General features: G+C 35.0%; 1 protein-coding gene across 1 annotated transcript; it reads left to right on the top strand.

Moving 5' to 3' along the window:
* Positions 1 to 8,356: 8,356 nt before the first annotated feature.
* Positions 8,357 to 24,351, top strand: LOC110315821 (vomeronasal type-2 receptor 116-like). The gene is made up of 5 exons (XM_021189784.2): positions 8,357 to 8,647; positions 8,970 to 9,761; positions 10,423 to 10,638; positions 12,986 to 13,109; positions 23,423 to 24,351. Exons 2-5 carry the CDS (start codon positions 9,033 to 9,035, stop codon positions 24,349 to 24,351), a joined length of 1,998 nt encoding a protein of 665 aa, XP_021045443.1. The 5' UTR covers positions 8,357 to 8,647; positions 8,970 to 9,032.
* Positions 24,352 to 27,359: the final 3,008 nt, after the last annotated feature.

Below are 27,359 nucleotides of genomic sequence, written 5' to 3'. Positions count from 1 at the left end.
TTTAATAATGCCCTTTTTAAAGTCCTCTACCAGCATCATGAGGTATGCTTTTAAATCTGATTCTTGCTTTTCGGGTGTGTTGGGGTATTCAGGACTGACTGAGGTACGAGTGCTAATTTCTGATGATGGTGAGTGGTCATGGTTTCTGTTAATAAGATTCCTACGTTTGCCTTTAGCCATCTGGTGATCTCTGGAGTTAGTTGTTATAGTTGTCTCTGGTTGTAGCTTGTAACTCCTGTGATCCTGTTAGTCTCTGTCTGCAGTCCTGGGAGTCCAGCTCTCTCCTGAGTCTCAGTGGTCAGATTACTCTCTGCAGGCATGCTCTCCTCTAGGAAGGAAGGTCCACAGAGGCCTGATGTTCTGATCTGCCTGCTGGCTGAATATGTAGGCCCAAAACAGGACCTGTCCCAGAAGATGTGTTGCCTCTGCAATTTATTCACTCAACTGCACAGAGTAGTCACCGAGGGACCCTGGACACAACATGACTCTCTCATCTGCTCTGGCAGACAGAGCCCTCACAAGTGGCCACCTTTCCTCTGGCAAGGAATGTGCTCAAATTTCTGGACCCCAAAACAGGGTCTATCCCAGAAGCTAGGTTGCTTCTGTCTGTCCCAAAGCTGTATAGCTTCTGCAGTCCACACTCTCACCAGTGCAGACTGGAGCCTAGGTGAACCAGAGCAAAGATGGCTCCCCAACCAGCTCAGGCAGTGAGAAACCTCCTGGGCAGACACCTCTCCTCTGGTGGGGAACTTCCTCGTATGTCTAGAGACAGAAATGGGATCTTTCCCAGGAGCTGTGTTGTTTCTGCAGGCCGCCCTCTCCCTGCAACTCACTGGAGCAAAGATGGCTCTCCTTCCAGCTCAGGCCTTGAGACCCCTTCCAGGCAGATACCCCTTCTTGGGCGGGAAAGGTGCTGGATGACTGAAGCCAGAAATGGGATCGTTCCCAGAAACTGTGTTGCTTCTACAGGCAGCCCTCTCCCCAGCCACATTCAGGAGTGAAGATGGCCCTCTTACCAGCTCAGGTAGTGAGAACCCTCCCTGCCTGTGTGAACTTATGATGGACATTTTAACATGTGATCATGTACTTTGAAAGATGTAAACTACTGAGGACCAAGAGAAGATTCAGAGGAACTGAGGAATTTTTTTCTTTTGTTTTGATTTTTGCTGTTGTTGATGATGGTGTTGATTGACAGAATAGTTCTTAGACAAAGAGGAGAAGGAATTATTATTTTTTCACCTACATGCTTAGGATATTTATGGGTTTCCCTATTTTTAAGATACTTTTTATCAGAAATGTTTTACAACCTAGAAATAAACTCTAAAATCACTTTTCAAAGTGTCCCTTTATCTTCCTGAGACATCCAACTAGCAGACTAAAACTTAGAGCTGTGCAGTTCTTGCTGAGAGAGAGCAAAGGCCTCATTACTTAATACCTTGTGGCCAGACTATAGATGTCATTCTCCTAAACTTACAGCCTTTTACCCTCAGAAAGAGCAAGAACATTTTTAGTACTTTCAAGAAGTTTTCATCAGCATTTCAGCATAGTTGGAGACCCTCAGACTTTAAAGCCACACTAGAGTCCTACTCCATACGATGTCACCAACCTCTCTAGGTCAGGAGGTTCCATAATTTACATTGGCTCCTTGGAGCAGGAATTTTGAAGAAGGTATGTCAACACAGATAGGACTCTCACTTGGACCATGCAAACCCCTTGATCAGGGAGTATGTGGTTATGGAGGGTGAGAAATAGGGCTTGATATTGTCTAATGCCATCAGCAGAGGCTGATATTGGGTACCATCAGCACCTGTTTTACACCATGAGCCATCAGCACTGACTAGAAGTTGCCTGCTGACATTAGCATAAGCCCATAGTATGTGCCATCAGAACCTGGTTGAGTTACTTGAGTACCGTCAGTGCCCACACTAGGCCGGGAGCCATCAACTCTGGCCCTAATTGTCTGCTGTCACCAGGCAGTTCTCCCAGCAGTTCTATTGGGATTTTTCAGCATCATCCTTAGATCAAGAGCCATCAGATATGGGTTGTGAGCATTTTGTGTATCTCTCAGGATAGAACAAAGTGATTATGCCAACAGAGAGTTCTTTACTGATGTTATTAAGAATATTGTTAAAGAAAAAAAATGCATTAAGGTTAGCACCAGCCCCCTGATTGACTTTCTTCAGCTTGTAAAAACGGTTAGTCCTTGGTTTCCAGGAAGGAAATGTTAGATATGTATGTACAGGAGAAAACATAGTTAGATATTAACAACTTGATTACATAGAATGGAGGACTAGGTGTGTCCCTTACAGCATTTGGTATTTAGACTATGCTTAAGAAGGATTTGACAGATGACAAAAAAGCCGTATGTGCTCAGGAGTCATTACATTCACCTTCTTGTGAGGAGAATATATTACTACTGTCTCCATCAGGATCTAAGAACAATGTTTAATCCTTGACATAAAAGTCTAAGAAAAGTAGCTCAGTAGAGGCTAGTGAGAAATCAAAAAAGGAAGATCAACCTCTGAAGAGGAAACTGATTCAGAAATGAAACTATCAAAATATAAAAAACATAAGTGGCCTACACAGAATCACTTAAATATAAGTCATTCCATAAGACTCCCTTTAAAATATAAAAAACAACCAAAAGAGGTCTACAGCATCTTCTGCTGGTATACTCCAAGCTCCACAGAGGGTAAATTGTTAAGCTGCTTCCCAGAGTGTATGGAGAATAACAAAGAGGAGAAGGATTTCCTATGGAACCATTGATATTAAAATTGATTATGATTCCTCATGATTAGTTTAAAATAGCCATAGCCTGCCTAACTAAAGAACAATTTTTACTGTCTATCTATCTATCTATCTATCTATCTATCTATCTATCTATCTATCTATCTATCTAACTATCTATCATCTATCTATCTATCTATCTATCTATCTATCTATCTATCATCTATCTATCTATGTATATAAAACTTGGCTGAAATAGAGTTATCTAAGGTGTCTGAAAAAAGAGGAGAATATATTAACTTATGAAATGTTTATGGGAATGGGGGAATATTTTGAAGAAACAGCTCACAAAAAAGTGACAAAGGAAGTTCTAGTAAAAATTAGAGCTGCAAATCCAGAAGCATAGAGATGCTTGCACAGTAGAGATATCAAATTTCAAAAGGCTGGATTATATAATTAAAAAAAAATAAATTGAGGATGACTGTTTCTCAACTGAAAGTGACATTGAAGCAAAAGATATTGTTTTGAAGCATATGTACTTTGGAAATACTACACCCACTTCACAATCTCTTTTAAAGATTATTTAAAAGTCTGGAAATATATTTAAAGCATTTGCTGAGATTTCTACTTCATATTTTCAAGGTATATTCATTACAACAACCTCAGGACACCAGAATACTATCGAAAATGTTATTAATTAAAGACAAAAAAATTAGTAAATCAAGCTTAGCTCACAAAATTATCCCGGGAGAAAACTTGGACATAACAACTAACAATGTCTCAGTAAGGCAGGAGGTCCCATAAATTTTAATGTTCCTGGCCACACTCAGAACAGAAATCCAACTGGATATCCACCTGGCATGAAAGGGTACCACTGGCATAAAGAGCACCAAACTAGCTTCATAAAAATATCATGGCCTTTTTTGGTGCTACTGTAATCCCTAGTAATATAGGAATCTTATCAAACCATTGAAGCTGTGAGGAACCTACCTCAGGCCCCTCAAACAATATTGGTAATTCAATAACCTCGAGCAACCAATCCATTTGACAATGGAGACCTATCCAACAGCTGAATCAAGCAACCCTTGGCAGTACAAGACTTAACCCCCAGAGAGATATTTATATCTAACTCCTTCTCAAACAGGTTACCTCAATTATTATGAACTTAAAATGATTTTACTCACACAAGAAAATTTTTACATACCCAATGGAGCTTATGACAGTAATTCTTGGCTTTTAAATACTAAGGACAAGCCCCTTTTAAAAACTTTGTGTCACTTTTTAATAGCTATTTTGCAATTTTAGCCCAAACCTTCAGAATTACAAATCTTGCTTCAATTTAGAAATTGCCTTTTCTCTATTGGACATGTTCAAGTACCTACTATGCTTTCTGGTCCAAGGCATGAAGCTTAGGTTAAATTTAATTCATTAACAGAATACTTTTGATATTTTTAGGAAGGTAAATTAGAAAAAAAATCTTACAATATCATGAAATCACCTCTGAACTCAGAAAATCTGGTCCTGACACAGTTTAATACAACTCTTAATGAAGATCACTGTGTATTCCGTTGGTATCTTTGAGGGTTAGCCATCTCAGAATAAGATTTGTCTAGAAGAAATTAAATTATTGAAGAAACCTGACTCTGCTTCCAGAAGTTACCAAACTTTTGTGCTGTTAGTAGAAATGGGTCCCAGAGATTCATGTATGTGAATGCCTAGCCCATACTGAGTAGCCTTGTAGGAGTAAGTTTGGCCTTTGGAGAGTTACTCTTTTCCTATAAAATGGTGATTTAGAACTCTAAGAATCTCAGTTATGTTCAGGGCCTTCACTTCTGCTGCTTGTGGATAAAAATGTATAACTCTCAGCTCCTTGTCCAACACCATTTCTGCCTACACAATGCAATGCTTACCACCAGGATTAAATGGACAAGATATCTGGAAGTGTAAGCTTTCTTTCATAAGACATTATGGTCGTTGTGGGTCTTCACATCCACCAAATGCAAGGAAGACAAATGTTGATATTAGAGAAAGAATTATTACATTGAAGGGTTATGTTATTTGTTTTTTGTTTTATGATTTTGGTTATTTATTTATTTGTTTATTTATTTATTTATTTATTTATTGAGGAAGATTGACTTTGGGACCTTTTTAAAGGAAAGCAATGAAATACTTTATGCGCTGCTTAATGAGCCAACCTAGGAAGCATGTGAAAAGAAATGTTGCTGAGTGTAATTTGGCCTCTGTGTTGTTGCATCAGCTATACAAGGAGGAGATTAGTATTACTGTTTTTCTTTAGATATGCTGGAAAAGAATAATGCTTCATTTTGACTTTCAAAATATGACCCTGAAGCTAAAGTATAGGGTTATTGAATAATTCCAATGGCAAAGAAAATCTGAACACAACCTTTTATTGAATTGCATGTGGTCATTAATATTTAAGCATATGGAGATACATAAAGAAATGTACACATCTGAGAAAGAAAAATTCACAATGTACAGATTGGGCAGAAAATAGTAGTAAAAACTTCCATTGACCTAATTCCTTTCTTCAGACACATACAGATATTAATGTAAGGTGAAAAAAAAGGGGGTTGAAAATCTCTGGGCAAAATTGTTCCCATCTATGCTTCATATTTGTGAAAAGGAGTTTAAGGCCACCACCCTTGTCTTCAGATAGTGTTTCAGGATATCCAAATTTAAAAAATAAAAGGAAACAACAAGAAAAGAAAACTGTAAAGATTTAATTTTCCAAGGGAGCCATGTTATTGCTCTAGCAAGGAATGTAACTTAGCAGGTTCAGTTATGAGTTTCTGGCATTAAGAGTCAAGGACTGAAAAACAGGTGTTCTGACATAGTTGTCTGTGACTAAGAACATTTGTTAAGGCCAGTGTTATAACAAGGATGTCTCTGTAATGAATCATAGAGGATCCATTTTGTCAAACTTCTAAGGAGAAACCTAAATGTTGAACATTACAGAGTAGTTGTTTATCTGCTCACAGGCACTGATAATAGGAAATGGAAAAAGCCCAAGAGAAAGAAGTGTTTTGATGACAATAGAGATAAAAGGAATTGGAAATGTAAAGATAAATTATATTCAGACTTGGAATTGTAGTGTTTGGAGTTTGCTCAGCTTGTATTTGACCTTGCTCCAGTATATTATTTTCTGACTATGTTCTTTTTTTCTCAAATTTAATTTTTATTGTGTTCCATGTTAGAAGTATGTGATCTACATTTTTACTTTTAGTTTTCAGGGATTATATTGCATTGTTACATAAATTTCAGAAGAAAATTTGAACTTTGAACTTCAAACAAACTTGAGGCTATTTTAGATTATGGGAAATTAAAGTGGACTAAATCCATTTAGCTCTATTTTATGGTTACAACACTATCATGGTCAAGGAATAGAATATAGTGGTTTGTACTGGAATGGCTCCATAGACTATTCTGTTTAGATGTTTGACCATGCTGTATGGCATTATTAGGATATATGTCCTTGTTGGAGTAGGCATGGGCTTATTAGAGAAAATGTGTCACTTTGTTCTGGAATTACACTTCTGAGAAGAAAAAGTCTAATCAGTGTGTTCCAGTTTCTACATAAGGTGCCTGAGGGGTTAGGATGTAAAATTGTCAGATGAATTTGAAGACCATTTCTGCAGGAACACAGTCATGGTTCCCACCATGACAATAATAGACTAAAACTCTGAAATTGTTAGCTAGTTCCAGTTAAATGTTTTCCTTTATGAGAATAGCCATGCTCATTATGTCTCCTCACAGCAATAAATCTCTAACTAAGAATTCCCACTTAGATATGGTTTGGACTTCATGCTGATGTCCATTTTCCTTGCTTGTTTTGATTCACTTCAACATTCACAGATCACTGCATGTTATTATATTTAGGGTTAGATCCCAAACATAACTTCCCAGTTGTCTTGAGAATTCATTTTTTCCATGAGGTTATTGTTAACCTCTGGTTCTTCATTTCTTTCCACAGCTTTTGACATAAGTTTTTAGCACTGGGGGAAAAGAAAAAAATTATATAATGAAAAAGACATTTTTTTTCTGTGATCCACTTTGACAGATACATTAAGTAATACTCTTTTGTAGGTGTGGATATTGAGCCTTTCAGTGTAAAGGGTATTCTTCAACAAAACATAATTAAACAGATAAAGAAATGTGTCAGAGAGTAAAAACACCAATTGTGGTGAACTGAGTTCATACTTCAAAAAGAATATGAGTATATTCCTGTAATCCAGTGATCATATGGAGGGTAGGTGAGTAAATCAAGAGAATGTCTACAGGTTTCCTATGAAGAGATCTAGGTATATGTGATAAGAAAATAAAGAAATCCAGCAGGCAAATATGCTACTACAAGACGTTATTCCCAGTAGTCTAGAAAAAGAGACTGGTAGGTATTTCTGAGTTCAAGATCACTGTTATTTGCACAACAACTTACAGTCAAGTCATAGACACTACATTATTGAGTAAACCAAGGAAGCAACTAAATATTAAATGAATGAAATGCATAAGTGTATTATATATATATATATGCATTATATATATAGTATATATACTATATATATGCATTATATATATGCAATATATATATATATATATATATATATATATATATATATATATATATGTAAGGCAAATAGGAATAAAACTGTGGTTGTCTTAACTTGAATTTATTCTTTCTGAATGTCATACAACTGTACATTCTAAGAGATATGCGTGCATGCAGTCACACATAAAAACATCATAAATACAATGATGAAAATATAAAGGGCATGGTACTGTACCATTTAACGTCATCTATTAACATACAGAAGCAGGCTTTCATTCATTTCTCTTTTTTTCAACTTTTTTTAAATTAGATATTTTCTTTATTTACATTTCAAATGCTATCCTGAAAGTTCCCTATACCCTCGACCCCGCCCTGCTCCCCTACCCACCTACTCCCACTTCTTGGCCCTGGCATTCCTCTGTATTGTTTGCAAATCCTAGGGGCCTCTCTTCCCAATAATGGCCAACTAGGCCATCTTTTGATACAAATGCAGATAGAGACACAAGCTCTGAGGGTACTGGTTAGGTAATGTCATTTATTCACATACAGAAGCAGGCTTTCCTTTGATTCTCTAAGACAGTAGTAAATACATGCTGCACTACTCAAAAAATTATATCAGAGAAATAGTTTCTATGGCCATGTGCTATGAAATGAAATTCAAAATATTATTTAATTAATATAGTCTTTAAAAACTTGTTACATTGATGGTAAAATATTGGGTTTTCATAAGTGAATATCCCAGAAAGCCAAAGATTACATTACAACAGATGTGATATTTGGGTAAAAATGATTCCTGACTGGTAAACAAAATGTGTAAAGAATAACTTTATGAAATATAAATAATATATGCTTTGAAGATCAATAAATAATAAGTAGTAATGGTAAAGGAGCCTGCCTCAACAAAACATATTTACCTAATCCAGTTCATCTATTCATGGTGAAGAAATTGAATTATGTATTTTATAGATTCAAAATTTAACTATATAATTTACTTTACTAAATATGTAGATTTGTATGGTAAATTTGATCATTATCTTATTGTTTTTATGCCACTTAAACAGGTATAACTTTAAGAACTACCAGTATATTCTAGCTCTGCAATTTGCCATTGAGCAGATCAATGGGAATCCCAATCTTTTACCCAACATATCTCTTGGATTCGATTTCTACAATGTCAGATTCACTGGGAAGTACATACTTGATATTACTTTTAATTGGCTCACAGCTCTTGGTCAGAGAAATTATATTCCTAATTACAATTGTAAAAAGAGAAATTTCACTGCTGCACTGACAGGAACCTCATGGATAACATCTGCCCAAATTGGGACATTGCTTCAACTCTTTAAATTTCCACAGGTGAGAAAATTTGGATTTTGGGTTTGAGAGTCAGTTCTCTTTGTTCATGCTATTGGTGTCTTTAAACTGAAAGAATGTTTGATCAATTATCCAAACATCAAAGCAATACTCAGAACATGGAGTTCAGTCCAGATTTCTCTTGCTTGTAAGAGAATTATTTATGTAGTAAATGAAACCAGGTAAGTCCTTGAAACTTACAGGCCTAACAAAAATTTAGCATGTGTAATGTCCATTTAAAATATTGTCCTGTCTTCTTCTATTCCTTAAGAAATAAAATTTATTTAGATCATAATTTTTTCTCTTCTTTCCAATTTGCTTCAAGATTACTTTTGGACCTTATGATCTTCTCCTGAGTGACCGTGGTCAGTATCCTTCACTCTATCAGATGGCCCCCAAGGACACATCTCTTTCACTTGCCATTGTTTCATTGATGGTTCATTTTAGGTGGTCATGGGTTGGTCTTATCCTACCCGATGACCACAAAGGAAATAAAATTCTATCAGATTTTAGGGAGGAAATGGAGAGAAAAGATATCTGCCTAGCTTTTGTAAAAATGACCACTGACACATATACTTCATATGTTACCAAATTCTGGGAAAATATGGATGAGACAAATGTAACAATTATTTATGGTGACATTGATTCCCTAGAAGGTATAATGAGGAATATTGAGCAAAGGTTATTGACATGGAATGTCTGGATTATGAACATTGAACATCATGTTATTGACAGAGCTGATTATTTCTTGTTAGACTCATTCCATGGAAGTATAATTTTTAAGCACCATTATAGGGAGAATTTTGAGTTTACCAAATTTATTCAAACAGTTAATCCCAATAAATACCCAGAAGACGTTTATCTTCCTAAGTTGTGGTATTTGTTCTTCAAGTGCTCATTTGCTGACATTAATTGTCATGTGTTAGACAACTGTCAAACCAATGCTTCTTTGGATATATTCCCTCGTCACATATTTGATGTGGCTATGAGTGAAGAGAGCACAAGTATTTACAATGGTGTGTATGCTGTGGCTCACAGCCTCCATGAAATGATACTTCAGCAACTTCAAATGCAACCATTTGAAAATGGTGAAGGAATGGTGTTCTTTCCATGGCAGGTAATAACCTTTCTACTATATTTTATTGTCAGCATTCTGGCATAAGAGATTTGAAACAACACTAACTTAGATTTTGTAAAATTTAGTTATCTTGTCCACAATCAAGAATTGTTTGTGTTTCAAATCTTACCTAGAAGTCAAGATAGTTTCAAATGTATGATGTTTTGAAATCATGTGCAAGATACCAGGAGCAAATATGCTTTGTCAAAATCAAGTTCTTTTCATCAATATCTAGCTATGCAGCCTTCTTACAGTAATAGAGGCAATTAATATACTCATTGATTTATATATTTGTTACAAGAGAAATTAAGACAGGAACACTTATGTGAAACAATGATGGTTGGATTATATAGAAATGATGCCTTTAAGTAATTTCTTGATATCGGTATCATCATTTTGGACACTGTAGCTCTGAACATATTCTAAAGGTAAAGGGGTTTTATTAGGTTTCAAAAAAGTTTATCTCTTCATAGCTCAGTTGTCATTGATTGCTTACTTGACCTTGATTCTAAGTTTTTACTTCAAAATCAATAAGAATGTTATTTTAAACAACCTTTTCACTAAGTCATCATTAATGGAATCTTCATTGATGTTGATGTTCACAGCAGAATTTATACTACACTTATGCACAATGAAATATAAAATTATGTTTCTTTTTAAGCTAAACACTTTCCTGAAGGATATTGAAGTGAAAGACAAAAGGAGTTTNGATTGGAGACAGACAATAGATACAGAGTATGACATTCTTAACATTTGGAATTTACCAAAGGGCCTTGGATTAAAAGTGAAAATAGGATCCTTTTCTGCAAATGCTCCCCAGGGTCAACANTTGTCTTTATCTGAACAGATGATACAATGGCCAGCAATATTTTCAGAGGTGGGTTATGTATTATCTAAATGGTTTGTGCTTATATTATGAAAACAATTATGTTCTCTGATATAATTATGATTGACTCAAGTTCCATTATACTTGGAGTATCAATATCAAATTATTTAAAGTAATTCTAGTATACTGGCTTTAATTTTCCTTGATTAAGATCAGTGGAAGTATACAGTGTTCAATAAGTCTCCCATTGCTCACTCATATGAGGATTAGGTTTCCTCCGTTTGTCACAATGAGGGATGGGACAAGCGGAAAGAGGAAATTTTCATCTCCAAATGACTCATGTGTTAATGTACTGGAGGAAAATCTCTTTTGGGGATTAATATCATAAACTATATCAGATTCATTTTTATTGTTCATTCAAATACCGTGACCAAAAATAAATTATAAGACAGACTATATTTTGTTTTATGGTTCTAGAAGTATCAGTCTATAAAGGATAGAAGAATGACAAGTATGCATACTGGAAAGATGCTTAGGAAATGGAAAAAATGTCTCTATCTATAAGTACTAACAGTAAATAAAATTAGTATCCTAGAATTAAGGAAATATTTTCATTTTTCTATTCCCAGCTAATGTCTGAATTTCATCATCAAGTCTGAATCCCCTAAATATTCAATAACTTTCCGTATAATGTCATGAAATAGGAAATAAGCATTAAAAGGATTTTCCCTGTGTGGAATATTTTTCTTTAAAAATATCATATAATATCTCCATTAGCAATTTTAATTGTCCTTCGATTGTCAATATGTGCTATCTCATTGAATGTTTAATAATAATTTTAAAGACATTACAGACCAATGTGAGAGTGCAGGGCATTATATTTGAATATGCATGGTTTTCATATGAAAGAGTGTTCAAATGATATATCATCCTCTCAATGCAGGAAGCAATGAATATTGCAGCTCTCTTCTATTTTTCTCTGCAATTGTGACATTCTTACAATAAATAGTGGCAATTAAATTTTAACTGAGCCTTTTCATCTTAGCTATATTCATCTATATATTTCTTCCTAGAAGTTTGTGTTTATTTGCTTCCATAATAATTTTAAGTCCTCTTAATTTGACAGTCAAAATTTGCAATAATGGTGGAAGTTGAGATGCTCAAAACTGGTGTCAGAAAGTACAAAGTTAGTATTAGGCTAGATAGACCCCATAAATTCCAATATCATGTTCCCAGTCAATAATGTTTCACAAATATGTTCTTAATTCATTAAGATCCAAATTTTTTTTGAGACAGGGTTTCTCTGTGTATCCCGGGATGTCCTGGAACTCACTCTATAGACCAAGGTGGCCTTGAACTCAGAAATTTGCCTGCCTCTGCCTCCCAAGTGCTGGGGTTTAAGGTGCGTGCCACAATGCCTGGGAAGATACAAAATTTTTTAACACTGTGATAATTGTCAGACCAAAATTTAAACACTTTTGCCTTTTTAAGGGCATTATCTTTTAACTTTTTAAATTCCTTTTTAAGATTTTTATTGGTTATTTTATATATTTACATTTCAAATGTTATCCCCCTTCACAGTTTCTCAACTGTATACCCCCTTTCCCATCCCCAATCCCTAGCTTCCATGAAGGTGCTCCTCCTACCACCATACGTATTCCTCTTTACCCTAGCTAGAGCCATGGATCCCTCCATGTATATTCTTTGGTTGGTAGTTTAGTCCTTGAGAGCTCTGGGGATTCTATTTCATTGATATTGTTGTTTTACCTATGGGATTGCAAAACCTTTCAGCTTCTTCGGTCCTTAAGTACCCACTTGTCATGCCTATAATCGGTCAGATGGTGGACTGCAAGCATCCTCATCTGTATTGGTAAGGCACTGGCAGAAACACTCAGGAGAAAGCTGTATCTGACGCCTGTCTGCAAGCGTTTCTTGACATAAGCAATGGTGTCTTCTTTGTTGATTGTATTAAGGAGGTATCACCAGGTGGGACAGTCTATGTATGACTTCCGTAGTCTCTGCTCAACTCTTTGACCTTGTATTTTATTTAGATAGGAGTAAATTTTGGTTAATACTTTTAAGATGGCTAGTTCCCCCATACTTCAACCAGAGGCCTTGCCTAACCTATGGATCTGGCCTCTAAAGGTTCTCTCTCTGCTTTGTGGGGTATGCCTACTAATGTCTTTCCCAATGGATCCTGAGAGTCTCTTGCTATCCAAGCATCTGGGAATTTCTGTTAGCTACCCCAGTTCCCCATCCCTTATTACTATAAATACTCTTTTAAATAAGACTAATTATAAATAAAAATATTTGCTTTTCAGTGTATAACTTTCAAAAAATTATTTTTTCATTCTTCATAAAACCCTAATCATTAAATAACATTACACATTCTTCTCAGATCCCTCATTCTGTGTGCAGTGAGAGTTGTGGGCCTGGATACAGAAAAGTAACCCTGGAAGGCAAGGCTGTCTGCTGCTTCAAGTGTACTCCTTGTGCAGACAATGAGATTTCTAATGAGACAGGTAAATGCAGATTTTATGGAAAACTTCCTATTTCTCTACTGTATTCTACAATGTGCTAGCAATTAAAAAATATCTAAGTAGAAGTCAAATATGAGTTATTTTTTACTTCTTTTCATAAGAATTTAAATGTCGTATTCATCTACATCCCCTTGAAATAGGTCAAAACAGCCATTTCAAATTATTCTTGATTAATATCTTTAATCCAGTGCCAATATTGATATTGGAATATACAGTATATTCCTTTGTACTTTTCTGTTTTTCAATTTACTCTTCCATCTAATGCATTTGGATTAAGTATCACAGATTTTTTTTTAAATGTATTTCAATGATTTTTAAGACCCATATAAGGTTCGGATCTTTTGCATCTTCATAGAGATAATTAACAGCTCATTTTCATTTTTATTTGTTTGATAATTTCATACAATGTGTTTTCATCACATTCACCACTCATGCTCTACTCAGATTCATTTCTCCCTTCCCTTATTCCCAAATTTTTAAATTAAACTATTTAATATATTTCATGATACTAATGTATTCTTACATGTGTGTATGCCATTTAACGGTTGTTGACCAACCATGTCCTGCACACTGAAATATAAAGCTCTATATTTGCCCTGTGGCTACCAACTGTTAATATTTCATTTTCTGGAGATGGGGGATTCTTAATGAATACCTCCAATATCTATACTGAAATTTGCCTAGGTTAAGGCAACATGCATATAAAACATTTTCTTGTGTATTATGAGTTTATGGGAATATTTTCTCTGTGATCAAAAAACAGAAATATTTTTGTGGTATTCTGTACACTGAAGGGTCTGGTAATTTTCTGGCTTCTCTTGGCTTAAAATTTTACAGAATTTTTTATGTTGTTACTGAACCAATTAGAAAAGACTTGGGGTTGTGGTCTTTAAGGGAGAGGTGCACATCTAGGGACTGGCTTTAGGTTTTAAAAGTCCATGTGACATCTGGACTATTTTTTTTTTTTTCCTGCTGCTGCCTTCAAATTAAGATTTATCCCTGGCTGCTTTTTTGCTTCCTTCTATTATGTAAATGAACAAATACTCTAAATCTCTAAGCACACATCACATTTAATGAATTCATTTATTTAGTTACAATCTAATCATGGTTTCCACTCTCTGGAAACCCTCCCACAGTTCATTTACTCATTCCTTCACCTCTATCTTGGCCTTTCTGCTTCCTAAACTTCTGAAATTCTGTGGGATATATCCTAGGTGTTCTGTGCTTTTTGGGGGGTTAATATCAACTTACTAGTGAGAATAAATGATGTATGTTCTTTAGGGTTTGGTTACCACACTCAGGATGATATTTTGTAGTTTCATACATTATCCTTCAAATCTCAATATACCCTTGATTTAAATAACTGAGCAGTATTACATTGTGTAAATGTGCCACATATTCTGCATCCATTCTTCTGTGACAGGACATGTGTTGCTTCCAGCTTTTGGGCTCTTACAAGTAATGCCACTATCAACATAGAGAACATGTGTCCCTTGATATGTTAGCCAAATTTTTGTGTATATATCCAAAAGTGGTATAGCTGAGTATATTGGTATAATTGGGTCTATTTCCAATTTTCTGATGAACTGCCAGATTTATTTCAAGAGTGTTTGTGCCAGTTTGAAATCCCAAAATTGTGGGATGGTAGCCCAGGTGGGGCAGTCTCTGGATGGTCATTCCATTAGTCTTTGTTCTGAACTTTATCCCTGTAACTCTTTCCATGGATATTTTGTTTCACCTTATGAGAAGTATTGAACTATCTACCCATTGATCTTCCTTCTTCTTGAGTTTCATGTGTTTTTCAAATTGTATCTTGGGTATTCTGAGTTTCTGGGCTAATATCCACTTATCAGTGAGTGAAAATCATGGATGTTCTTTTGTGATTTGGTTACCTCATTTAGGATTATATCCTCGAGATCCATCCATTTTTCTAAGAATTTCATAAATTCATTTTTTAATAGCTAAGTAATACTCCATTGTGTAAATGTGCCACATTGTCTGTATCCATTCCTCTCTTGGGGGACATTTGTGTTCTTTCCAGCTTCTGGCTACTATAAATAAGGGTACTATAAACATAGTGGAGCATGTATTCTTATTACAAGTTGGAGCATCTTCTGGGTAGGAGTGGAATGCTGGATCTTCCCGTACTACTATGTCCAATTTTCTGAGGAAGAGCCAAACTGATTTCCAGAGTGGTTATATGAGCTTAGAATCCCACCAACAATGAAGGAGTGTTCCTGTTTCTTCACATCCTCGCCACCCTCTGCCTACCTGAGGTTTTGATCTTAATCAATCTGACCGGTGTGAGGTGGAATCTCAGGGTTGTTTTGCCTTACATTTCCCTGATGATTAAGGATGTTGAACATTTTTAGGTGCTTCTCAGGCATTCAATATTCCTCAGTTGAGAATTATTTGTTTAGTTCTGCACCCCATTTAATAGGGTTTCTTTTGTTTTCTGGATTCCAAATTCTTGAGTTACATATATATATATATATATATATATATATATATATATATATATATATACAGGATATTAGCCAGCTATCAGATTTAGGATTTGTAAAGAGCTTTTCACAATCTGTTCATTGCCCTTTTGTCTTTTTGTCTGTGTCTTTTGCCTTACAGAATCTTTGCAATTTTGGAGATTCTTGATCTTACAGAAGAAACCATTGGTGTTCAGTTCAGGAATTTTCCCTTGTGCCCATATCTTCGAGGCTCTTCCCTACATTTGCTATATATGTCTCAGTATCCATGGTTTTATGCGGAGTACCTTGATCCACTTAGACTTGAGCTTTATATAAGAAGATAAAAAATTGATCAATTCACATTCTTCTACATGGTACCCTCCAGTAGCATGTAGAACCAGTACCATTTGTAGAAAATGCTGTCTTTTTTCCACTGATTGGTTTTAGATTCCTTGTCAAAGTCAAGTGACCATAGGTGTGTGAATTCATTTCTTTGTCTTTAATTCTATTCCATTGATATACCTGCCTGTCACTGTACCAATACCATGCAGGTTGTATTGAATTTTTTCTGTAGTATAGCTTGAGGTCAGGCATGGTGATTTCACAAGAGATACTTATATTGTTTGAAATAGTTTTTGCTATCCTAGGTTTTTGTTGTTCCACATAAATTTGCATATTGCCATTTCTAACTCTGTGAAGAATTGAGTTGGAATTTTGATAGAGATTGCATTAAATCTCTTAGATTGCTTTTGGCAAGACTGTCATTTTTACTATATTAATCCTGCCAATTCATGAGCATGGGAGATCTATTCATTATCTGAGATCTTCAATTTCTTTCTTCAGGGACTTGAAGTTCTTACCATATAGATCTTTCACTTCCTTAGACTCATACCAAGGTATTTTATATTATTTGTGACTATTGTGAAGGGAGTTGTTTCCATAATTACATTCTCAGCCTGTTTATCCTTTGTGTAGAGAAAGGCCACTGATTTTTTTTTTTCAGTTAATTTTACATCAAGCTACTTCACTGAAGTTGTTTATCAGGTTTACCTGTTCTCTGGTAGAATTTTCTGGGTCACTAATATGTATACTATCATATCATTGGCAAAGAGTGATATTTTCATTTCTTCATTTCCAATTTGTATCCCATTGATCTCCTTTTGTTCTCCAATTGCTCTGGCTAGGACTTCAAGTACTATATTGAATAGGTAGGGAGAGATTGTGCAGCCTTGTCTAATCCCTGATTTTAGTGGGATAGCTTCAAGTTTCTCTCCACTTAGTTTGATGTTGGCTACTTGTTTGCTGTATATTGCTTTTATTATTTTTAGGTATGAGCCTTGAACTCCTGACCTTTCCAAGACTTTCATCATAAATGTGTGTTGGATTTTGTCAAATGCTTTCTAAGCATCTAACAAGATGATCATGTGTTTTTTTTTTTTTTGTCTTTGAGTTTGTTTGTATAGTGAATTATGTTTATGGATTTCCATATAATGAAACATTCCTACAATTCCAAAATTAATAGTAGAGAGTTCCCTTTTGTCCACATACATGCCAGCATGTGCTCTCTCCTGAGTTACTGATCTCAGTCATTCTATCTGGTGTAAGGTGGAATCTCAGTGTACTTTTGATTTGAATTTCACTGATAAATAAGGACTTTAGTTCTTAAGTGACTTTTAGCCATTTGAGATTCCTCTGTTGTGAATTTTTGAGTTTTCTGAATTCCTTTATCCTCTTTGTGTTGAGTATTCTGAAAGGTGATAGTTATAGATCTATTTTCATATCCCTAAATAAAGACTGTTAATTAGACCAGCATTATTCAAGGAATATCCTTCCTTTCCTTCCTTCCTTCCTTCCTTCCTTCCTTCCTTCCTTCCTTCCTTCCTTCCTTTCTTCTTTCTTACTTTCTTTCCTTTTTCCTTTCCTTTTCTTTCTTTCTTTCTTTCTTTCCTTTTCTTTCTTTCTTTCTTTCTTTCTTTCTTTCTTTCTTTCTTTCTTTCTTTCTTTCTTTCATTTTTTATTGTATGTTTTTGGTTTCTTTGTAAAAATTAAGTGTCCATATGTACACGGACTTATTTCTGGGTCTTTACTTCTATTCCATTGAACGGCCTGTCTATATATTTACAAATACATTGTTTTGTTTTTGTTTTTGTTTTTGTTTTTGTTTTTGTTTTTGTTTTTGTTTTTTTAACTATTGCTCTGTAGTACAGCTTGAGTTCAGGGGTGGTAATTCCTCCAGTAGTTCTTTTCATGCTAAGAATTGTTTTTTTATGCTGGGTTTTTGTTTTTCTATAGGAAATAGAGAATTGCTCTTGCAATGTTTGTGAAGAACTGTATTGGAGTCTTGATGGTGATTGCATTGAATTTGTTGATTGCTTATGGTAGGATGGCCATATTTCCTACGTTAATACTACCAATCTATGAGTATTGGAGTTCTCTCCAGTTTCTAAGGTCTTCCATAAGAGCTTTCTTGAAGGACTTGAAGTTATTGTCATATAGATCTTTCATTTACTTGTTAAGTGTTACATCAAGATATTTTATACACCGTCTGCGTACTGTGAAGGGTGTTGTTTTTCTATTTTTTTCATTCTTGTTATTCTTTGGTAGAGAAAGTCTACTAATTTGTTTGAGTGAAATTAATATCAAGCTACTTTGCTTAAATTGTGTATTAGTTGTAGAAGAACTCTGGTAAATATTTTGAGGTTGCTAATGTAAACTAACGTATCATCCACAAATAGAGATAAATTGACTATTTCTTTTCAAGTGTGTGTCCTTTTGATCTGCTATTGTTGTCTCATCGATCTCTCTAGAACTTCAAGTATTGAATTGATATTGAGAGAGTGCCATCCTTGTGTTGTCCCATATTTCGTAGGATTGTTTCAAGTATCTCTACATTTAATTTGAGGTTGGCTGATTGTTTGCTGTATATTGTTTTAATTATATTTATTTTAGGGCCTTGGTAGCCTGATCTCTCCAATACTTTAAACATTATTGAGTGTTGTATATTGCCAAATGCTTTTTCAGTGTCTAATGAGATAATCCCGTGTTTTTCATTAAGTTTGTTTATATAGTGGATTACATTAATGTATTTTTGTAAATTGAACCATCTCTACATTCCTGAAATTCTATAAGAGAATTCCTACAGCTGATATAACCACTCAAGAATGTAGCTGGATATAAAATTAACTCAAAGACATCAGTACCCTCTTGTAAGTAAGCTATAACATGTATGAGAAGGAAGTTAGAGAAACAATACTGTTCATAATAAACAAAAATAATATCTGCTTCATGTGCCTCTAACAAAGTAAGCAAAAAAATCTGTATGACACAAAGCTCAGGTCTCCGAAGAGAGAAATTGAGGAAGATATCAAAAGATGAAAACATCTCCTGTGCTTGTAGATCAATATACTTAACATAGTGCAGATGGCCTCCTAATCAAAAGAAATGTTCTATTTCAATGCAATCAACACCAAACTTCCAATAAAATTCTTCACAAAGTTTGAAAAATTATTAATTTCATATGGAGAGTTCTGAGTTTTATGAAGTGTGTATACTCTCTTCTATCAATAATAATAAATTTTACTTTGTATAAAATTTCACACAAGCAGAATCCTTACATAACTAACTCTCTCTCTCTCTCTCTCTCTCTCTCTCTCTCTCTCTCTCTCACACACACACACACACACACACACAGGAATATATAAGTGAATTTTTGAATGCATCCTATCTAAACATGAAAAGAGCATTCACACAGTAAGAACAAATTAGGCCAGTATCTGTTAATTAATTATATTGCTCAAAAGTATGCAGCTCAAAGAAATGATAAACATTGTAAATTTGAAATATTGTTCTTAGAGAGTTGTACGCTAAAATAATACTATGCTTTATATTTTGAAATATCAATTCAATGTTATTAATGTAACAAAATAGACACCCTGATTATCAATTGTATTTTTAGAAATATAGAAATGTTGTGTAATACACTGTCATAGGTTTTTAATGCTGTGAACAAACACCATGAAAAAGGCAATGCATAAAAGCACAACATTTAATTTGTGCTGGTTTCTCAGTTCACGGGTCTAGTCAATTATCATCAAGGTAGGAGCATGACTTCATCCAGTCAGCCATGATGCAGAAGGGATGAGAATTCTATATCTTCTTCTGAAGGCTGCTAATAAAAGACTGGTTTCTTGGCACATAAGACAAGGGTTTTAAAACCCCTGCCTACAATAACACACTTCCTTCAACAAGACACACCTATAAATAGTGCCACTCCCCAGACCAAGCACAATCAAACTAGGACATCCCATTCACTGGGTGCCATAGGAATGTTTAATCACTTGAGTCTATAGAGGCAATAGCAAGGTGTAGCATTTAAAAAGTGTATATTGTCCAATTTATAACATCCACATATTTAATAAGTTTCAACAATGTTAAAAATTCAAGTTCAAATCTCTTCAGAGATTAATTTAAATTTTTCAATGAAAGCCTCAAAGCAAGATATGAGCCAGTTAGGCAAACTCCAAACCCTGGATTTCCATGTCTGATGTCAAGGAGGTCTTCAGATCTCTACTACTTTTTCATTTTAGTTGACTGCAAAACATTTCTTTCACCTGGCTGATTCCAATCCCTGCTAGTAGCTTTTTTCAGCAGATTTCCCATGGTTCTACAATCTTGAATATTTGGGGGTTTTCAGGGCTATTTCAACATTATTCCTCCTTCAACCACAGTTGAAGTTCTACACATGATATTCTAGGCTACTCCAAAGGTCTTGAATTATTTCTACAACACTGTGCTCTACCACTCTAAGTTCTGGATGACTACATTCTACTTTTGCTGTTGGTTTTGGTGATCAAACCATGGTATTGGAATCTGTAGTACACTGGGTTCTTGCACTGCAGCTAGGCTTCACCAGTTGCCTCTCATAGGCTCTATTCATGGTACTAAGTCTCAACTTTTCTTGCATGACCCTTCTTTTCCTATGCCATCACCTTCAAATGAGGCTTTACTTTTGCCAGTGCCATTTCCTGGCTTCTCACACTATCAAGCATCAGCTACTCTTCATGACCCCTTCATACTTTCAAATCCAGTAACACCTGGTGAGTCTAACACCAAGTTAAGCTGCAAATTGTGGTACAACATTGGGTATCTCTGGAACACAACTTTTTTAGCTCAGAAAATACTTCCCAGATTATTTCACATCATTAATGCTGATCTCCTCTTAATTATTACTAATTTATAGCTCTATCTAATCAGAATATTGTTCTAGGAGTCTCCTTCTCTTTTTGACTCATAAGCCAGAGCCACATGGCCAATATTCCCAAGTTCAGATGCTTACTGGGGCTAGAATATGGCTCCCCCTTATTCTATTTCCAGCTTTTGTTTTACAACTCTATAACTACATAAGCTTGGCTGTCCTTGGATTTTTCTGTAAATTGATGTTGAACTGAAGCTCTCTATGGCTCTGACTCAAGAATGTTGAGATGTAATGCATATACTAACACCCCTGGATTTAAGCTTATCTGTACTTTGAACTTGGCTTGTCACAAGCTGACTTCAAAATCAGAGGTCTGCTTATCTTTGTTTCCTGGGATTAAAAGAATGTACCATCATGCTTAGGTCTAAATTTCTCATGGCCACTGTTTACCATGATCAGGATCGAAAGCCCATGTCCTCCAGCCTCAAGATCTTATTCACATGATTGCCCCCTATTTCTTGATTGTAGTTCACTCCATACTAAAACTCCAAAGTATTCTCTTCTCAAGTGCAAATACAAACAATAGTTGGGTTTGGTGAGATCTTGCTCAGATATCACTGTTTATTCTTTTTCTCCTTGAAACTAGCATTCAGCTTCATTTCATTTCCTGGTGTCCCTTTATTTTACTTAAAACATATGTTTTCTGTTTTTCCTTTCTAAGATTGCTATGCTTGTATGAAAATGCTCTTCATATGATTTAACCAGAGACAGAAGCCTCTGTTCAGTTCTTTGGGACTTCCTTTGTTAATTCAGTTAATACAAGCTTCTTTATCTTAGCCTCACGTAAGCTCTTTAGACAAGGGCAAAAGGCATCCACACACTTCCCAAAATATTACAAGAGTAGCCCCATATAAAACCTCTTCTTAGCCAGGCGTGGTGGCACACACCTTTAATCCCAGCACTTGGGAGGCAGAGGCAGGCGGATCTCTGAGTTCGGGGCCAGCCTGTTCTACAGAGTGAGTTCCAGGACAGCCAGGGCTACACAGAGAAACCCTGTCTCAAAAAACCAAAAGAAAAAAAAAAAACTCTTCTCCTCTGAAACCTCTAGAACAAGGCTTCCACAGACAAAATCACCCTCAGCAACAAAGTTTCCATATTCCTACAAGGATGGCACATTAAGTTTAACGTAAATCATTTTACTTCTTTCCAAATGCAAAATCTCAAAATTCAAATTCTTCCAACCAAAATTATGGATAGGTCTTTCACAGAAATACTACTCTAGGTACTAACTTATGTCTTAGTTGGGGTTTTACTGCTGTAAACAATCACTTTTACACCATCAACATTTATATGGACATTTCATTGGGACTGACTTACAGGTTCAAATGTTCAGTAAACCATCCTAAAGTCCAGAGAATGACAGCATCCAGGCAGGCATGGCACATGAAGAGATTAGAGTTCTATATATTTAGGTAAAACCTTCTAGGAAAAGTGTTACTTCCAGGTATTTAGGATAAGGGTTGTAAGACATATTTCCACAGTGACAGAATTCTTTCAGCACAGCCACACTTTTAAATAGTGCCACTCTTTGGGCCAAGCATATTCAAATTACCATTCAAACATACTGCATTTTATAAATTTTGGTGCATCCATTTTATGTTCATCATAGTATTAAAGAAAATATTAAAAAGTTCCATAGCAGAGTATTTTTTTCAAAAAAATCCCTCACATTGTCTAAGAATATTCTTTCTATGAAAATATATGCTTGCTTTAAATGTTATGAAAATATATTATTGGATGATTTTGAGCACTATCAAATGTACTAGTGTCTATTTCATAAACACTAGCAGAGAGTGAACAGATTTTAAAAATACAAAGAGTTTTATGAAGAAAAGTAAATTTAGGATTCACATAAAAGAAAGCATTATCTGAAAAATTTAGCAAAAATATTTCCTCTAGTCTAAATTTCCCATAATCAAATTAAAGCAAATCTGTGCAATATGAGTACTATCAGGGTCACAGAACATTTATACAATGGCATTTAATATTGCAGTTAATTTCAAAAGAGTTACAACATTGTCAGTAAAGGCAGAGAAATATCGTATATAAAGAGAACAAAAGCATTTACGTAATAAAATGTAATTGATAACCATGAATCTTTTAAGAAATTTATTGGAAGTTGAAGGGTACCTGAAAAAAATATAATACTGTTCTTTACAAATGTAGGGCTTGAAAGTATAAATATTTCCCACTGAAGCTATTCTCAGTTGTGCAGACACTGGCTCATCTCAACGGACTCGGTTGTTATTAAAATGTAGTAGGTACGTATAGGGAGCTCAAGGAATTGTGTGTGAAAACTGATCATAGAGAAGGGAAGGTGTGTGATGGTAGTATTTAAATAAAGCTTGCATCAAATCCTATTGTATGTGAACAAAAATATGGAAAGAAATATACAAGGAACAAGGAGCAGTTTCTAAATCTAGATTTATGCATACCAGTTTATTAATTACTTTGTCCATGAGAAAACAAAATACAGTGAATTCTGTGACAGTCCCTGTACTTGGAGATGTCTAATAATGAGAGAAATCTTCATAAACTGAACTCCTGATCTCAAGATAAGCTATATTTCTTACCAGATGTAGACCAGTGTATGAAGTGTCCAGAGAAGCATTATGCAAATACAGAGAAGAACAACTGCTTCCAAAAATCTGTGAGCTTTCTGGCCTATGAAGACCCCTTGGGAATGGCATTAGCAAGTATAGCTTTGTGCTTATCTGCACTCACTGCCTTTGTTATTGGCATCTTTGTGAAGCACAGAGACACTCCTATTGTCAAGGCAAATAATCGAGCTCTGAGTTATATTTTGCTCATCACACTCACCTTCTGTTTCTTATGCTCTTTGAACTTCATTGGTAATCCAAACAAAGCTGCCTGCATCCTTCAGCAGACCACATTTGCAGTTGCTTTCACTGTGGCTCTTTCCACTGTGTTGGCCAAAGCTATCACTGTGGTCCTTGCCTTTAAGGTCAGCTTTCCAGGGAGAATGGTGAGGTGGCTAATGATATCAAGGGGTCCAAGGTACATCATTCCTATCTGCACTGTGATCCAACTTCTTATTTGTGGAATATGGATGGCAACATCTCCACCATTCATTGACCAAGATGGTAACACAGAATATGGACATGTCATCATTTTTTGCAACAAGGGCTCAGCTGTTGCCTTCCATTCAGTCCTCGGATACCATTGCTTCATGGCCATTGGGAGTTATGCCATGGCTTTTTTGTCTAGAAATTTGCCAGATACATTCAATGAATCCAAATTTCTGTCATTCAGTATGCTGGTGTTCTTCTGTGTCTGGGTCACCTTTCTTCCTGTCTACCACAGCACTAAAGGGAAGTTCATGGTGGCTATGGAAGTATTCTCTATCTTGGCTTCCAGCACAGCACTCCTTTCCTTCATATTTGGTCCCAAGTGCTATATTATCTTGTTGAGACCAGAAAAGAATTCATTTAACCATATCAGGAATAAAACAACCTCTAGAAAGAAGAATTTTCCTAAAATATAGTTGAGAAAAGCATTTAGCTTTTATTTTTAACAACTTCATAAATGGCATCATTCATATATCATTCTAAAATATGTTATACAGCTTCTCTGAGTCTAAGACTTGATGGCTCCATTCCTGGATCATGTCAAATCTTTGTGTCCTTTCTCAAAAGAAACTCTTCTTTTTTATTCATTGTTTTAATTTCATTAAACTTCATAAGAATTCTTTCTTCTGACTGAAATAACAAAACATTATTTTAGAAAATTTATTGGAATGTAATTTATTAATGTCTGTTATTTAATCATACTAACAATTAAATTGTCATATAATTTGTGTTTAATTAATATTTAATTTTTAAAACATTGTATTTAAAAGTGAACAACATGGTATTTGTAAATCTCTCATGGAATTTAATTAATGTATAATTGTTTGTTTGAATTTATTTATTTATATTGAATCTACCACCTCTCATAATGTAAATGAAAAAATTTATAATGCCATGGCATTCTAATTCACAGCATTATGTGTTCCATACTTAGTGTGAAGCTCCTTTCAGAAAAATATTTTATTACCCAAAATAAAATATGAGTCAACCAGTGCAATCCAACTAGAGCCCATATTCATAGTTTGACAAAATTTGTGACATGTCCAGCTGTATGTAAGTATCCTGACTACCTTCACATACATTTAAATTTAGACTTTTACTCATATATTATGTAGTATTTTCCATTCTGGTACATCAACTCATCTGAGAATCACTGGTAAACAACTTGCTCATGTTGAATTTTTAATTTTTTAATATGAATCATTCATTTGTCTTTTAGTGTTTTAATGTTCTCTAACCTAATTTTCTGTAAATATGTATAAAATACTTAATTATAATCCAAAATCCTTTTTAGCTTTCTATTTTATTATGAACTGTTCCTCCATGATTCATTATTATTTTGTACATAAAATAGACATTATACTTAAAATAGTCTTTTTTCTGTACCCAAGGTTCTATGAAAGAAACCAAATATAAAATGTTTAGAACAACAGCATAGGACTTTTAGTCATGGTCTATCTTTTCTCTTATCACTATATCCTTTGTAAGTTTCCTATTTGGCTGATGGCCCCCTCAACTAGAGGGGCTGTACGTCTTCATTAGAAATCTTTTTAAGTCTACCCAGTAGCAGAAATGATATGAGGGAAACATATACTTCACATATTATTAAGGTAACGTTGGCACAGACATTGTTAAACCCATATATTATGGGAAGAGTGAATGTTAAAAAACCAACACAACTGTTTGACAAAAATCTAATAAAGTAGACCTTCATGTTAAGATCATGAGCAACTAATTTTCAATAGTTTTCTGAATCTCCACATGTTTCAGGCTGTAAGAGAGGCTTTTATTATTTGTAAGCCTTGGGGATATTTGATTGAAGAAAAATTTCTTCAGAATCATTTATGCCACATTCCATGTGTATTTTCCTAAGCTTCACCAGGAATTTCCTAAGTAAACTACTTACCCTGCTTTTGAGAAGGTATTCTTATCTGGGTCTACTTGAAGATCCTCTTGGAATGTAGAGGTTATGAAACACATACATATGTCATAGATATCCCTATTATAAAATGGTTTCAAGATATACTTGGAAGATGTGCTTTGGGATTAACAAAGGAGGAAAATAATCAAAATAAAGTAACCTTTGAAAAAGCAAAAAAGATTGAGAGGGCAAAAGAATTTGGAACATGATCAAATTAAAAGCCCTTTCTTAAAATGCACTCAGGCAATTACATGGCATATGAGATTGGGTTTTTACCTATCGTATGCTTCTCCAGAAAAAAAAAATACACCAACAAAGTTAAAATGTCTGGCATTAATATTCCTTTCACAGGGTTTATACTGATAGAAAGAAAAAGTCTGGAAGAATGATAAAAAACAATAAAAAACTCAGGAATTCTCTTCCTTGGAGAAGTTAGTTTACAAAAGGGCACTTTGATATCTAATGTCCAAAGAACAACATAAGACCAATATTAAACAAATGAATTTGTTAGTTGATAGTGCTCATCCTGCTCCAGGCATTTCCCATTCCTTGGACATAAAATCTCTACAGTTTTAGGCTCCTCCTCTCTCATTGAGACCACACAAGGCAGTCTTCTGCTACATTTCTGTGTGGGGTCTTGTACCAGGCAGTGCAGGCTCCTATCTTCAAACACAAATTTTTTTCAGTAATAATGTCAGGGATTTGGTGCCTCCTCATGAAATGGATTCCAAGTTGTGCCTTCCTTGTTCAACCTTTCTTCATTCTATGCACAAATTTTGTCCTTGCCAAGGAATGGGATGTCATGCCTTGACAAAATATACCTCAGTAATCTTAAGTTTTGAGATATGTTTGTTAAGGGGAAACAGTTGTAAAAGATAATTCTTCTCTTTCATGCCTTACTGATAATAACTAAACTTATAACTCCAGAAATCACTGTAAATGATAACTGTGTTCAACCATGGTTTATAAATAATGATTATAATTATATACTTTTGGGCAAGATAAAGTCAGAATACATGAGTTAGTGCAAAAATGCTACAATATACATTTTGCAAAAAGAAAAAATAAAGTGAGTCAGTTGCTGGGTGTGGCCTTTCAGAACACAGTATGCTCATATCTGCAATATAAGATAGTATCATTAGTAGCTTCATGGATTGGAGCTTACCCATAGGACAGTTCTCAGTTTGGTCTGTTTATATGATGATCAATCCTTTAATATCTGTTCCATCCCCTATGCCTGCATTTCTTGTAGAAAGATGTAGTTTGGGTTGAAATTATCTGGGTTTCTTCCTGAGAACTGGAGGTAGCCTCTTCATGTATCCCCAATAGAGTGAGCACATATAAGGTAACCCCATTGATTCTTGATTGCTTCTGTTATACCAGGTCTCTGTTGCTTCCTGGTGATTGCCCCTTGCCACCTCCTCTATTCCCATTAGTTGCAGATTTCAAGTCATTTTCATGGTAAATTAACCATCTGACCTAGGCTTTCAGACACCTGATTCT

Source organism: Mus pahari, unplaced genomic scaffold (assembly GCF_900095145.1).
Source record: "Mus pahari unplaced genomic scaffold, PAHARI_EIJ_v1.1 scaffold_8284_1, whole genome shotgun sequence".
NCBI lineage: Eukaryota > Metazoa > Chordata > Mammalia > Rodentia > Muridae > Mus > Mus pahari.
Note: the sequence above shows the minus strand (reverse complement) of the source record. Positions and strands in the feature narration are given on the sequence as shown.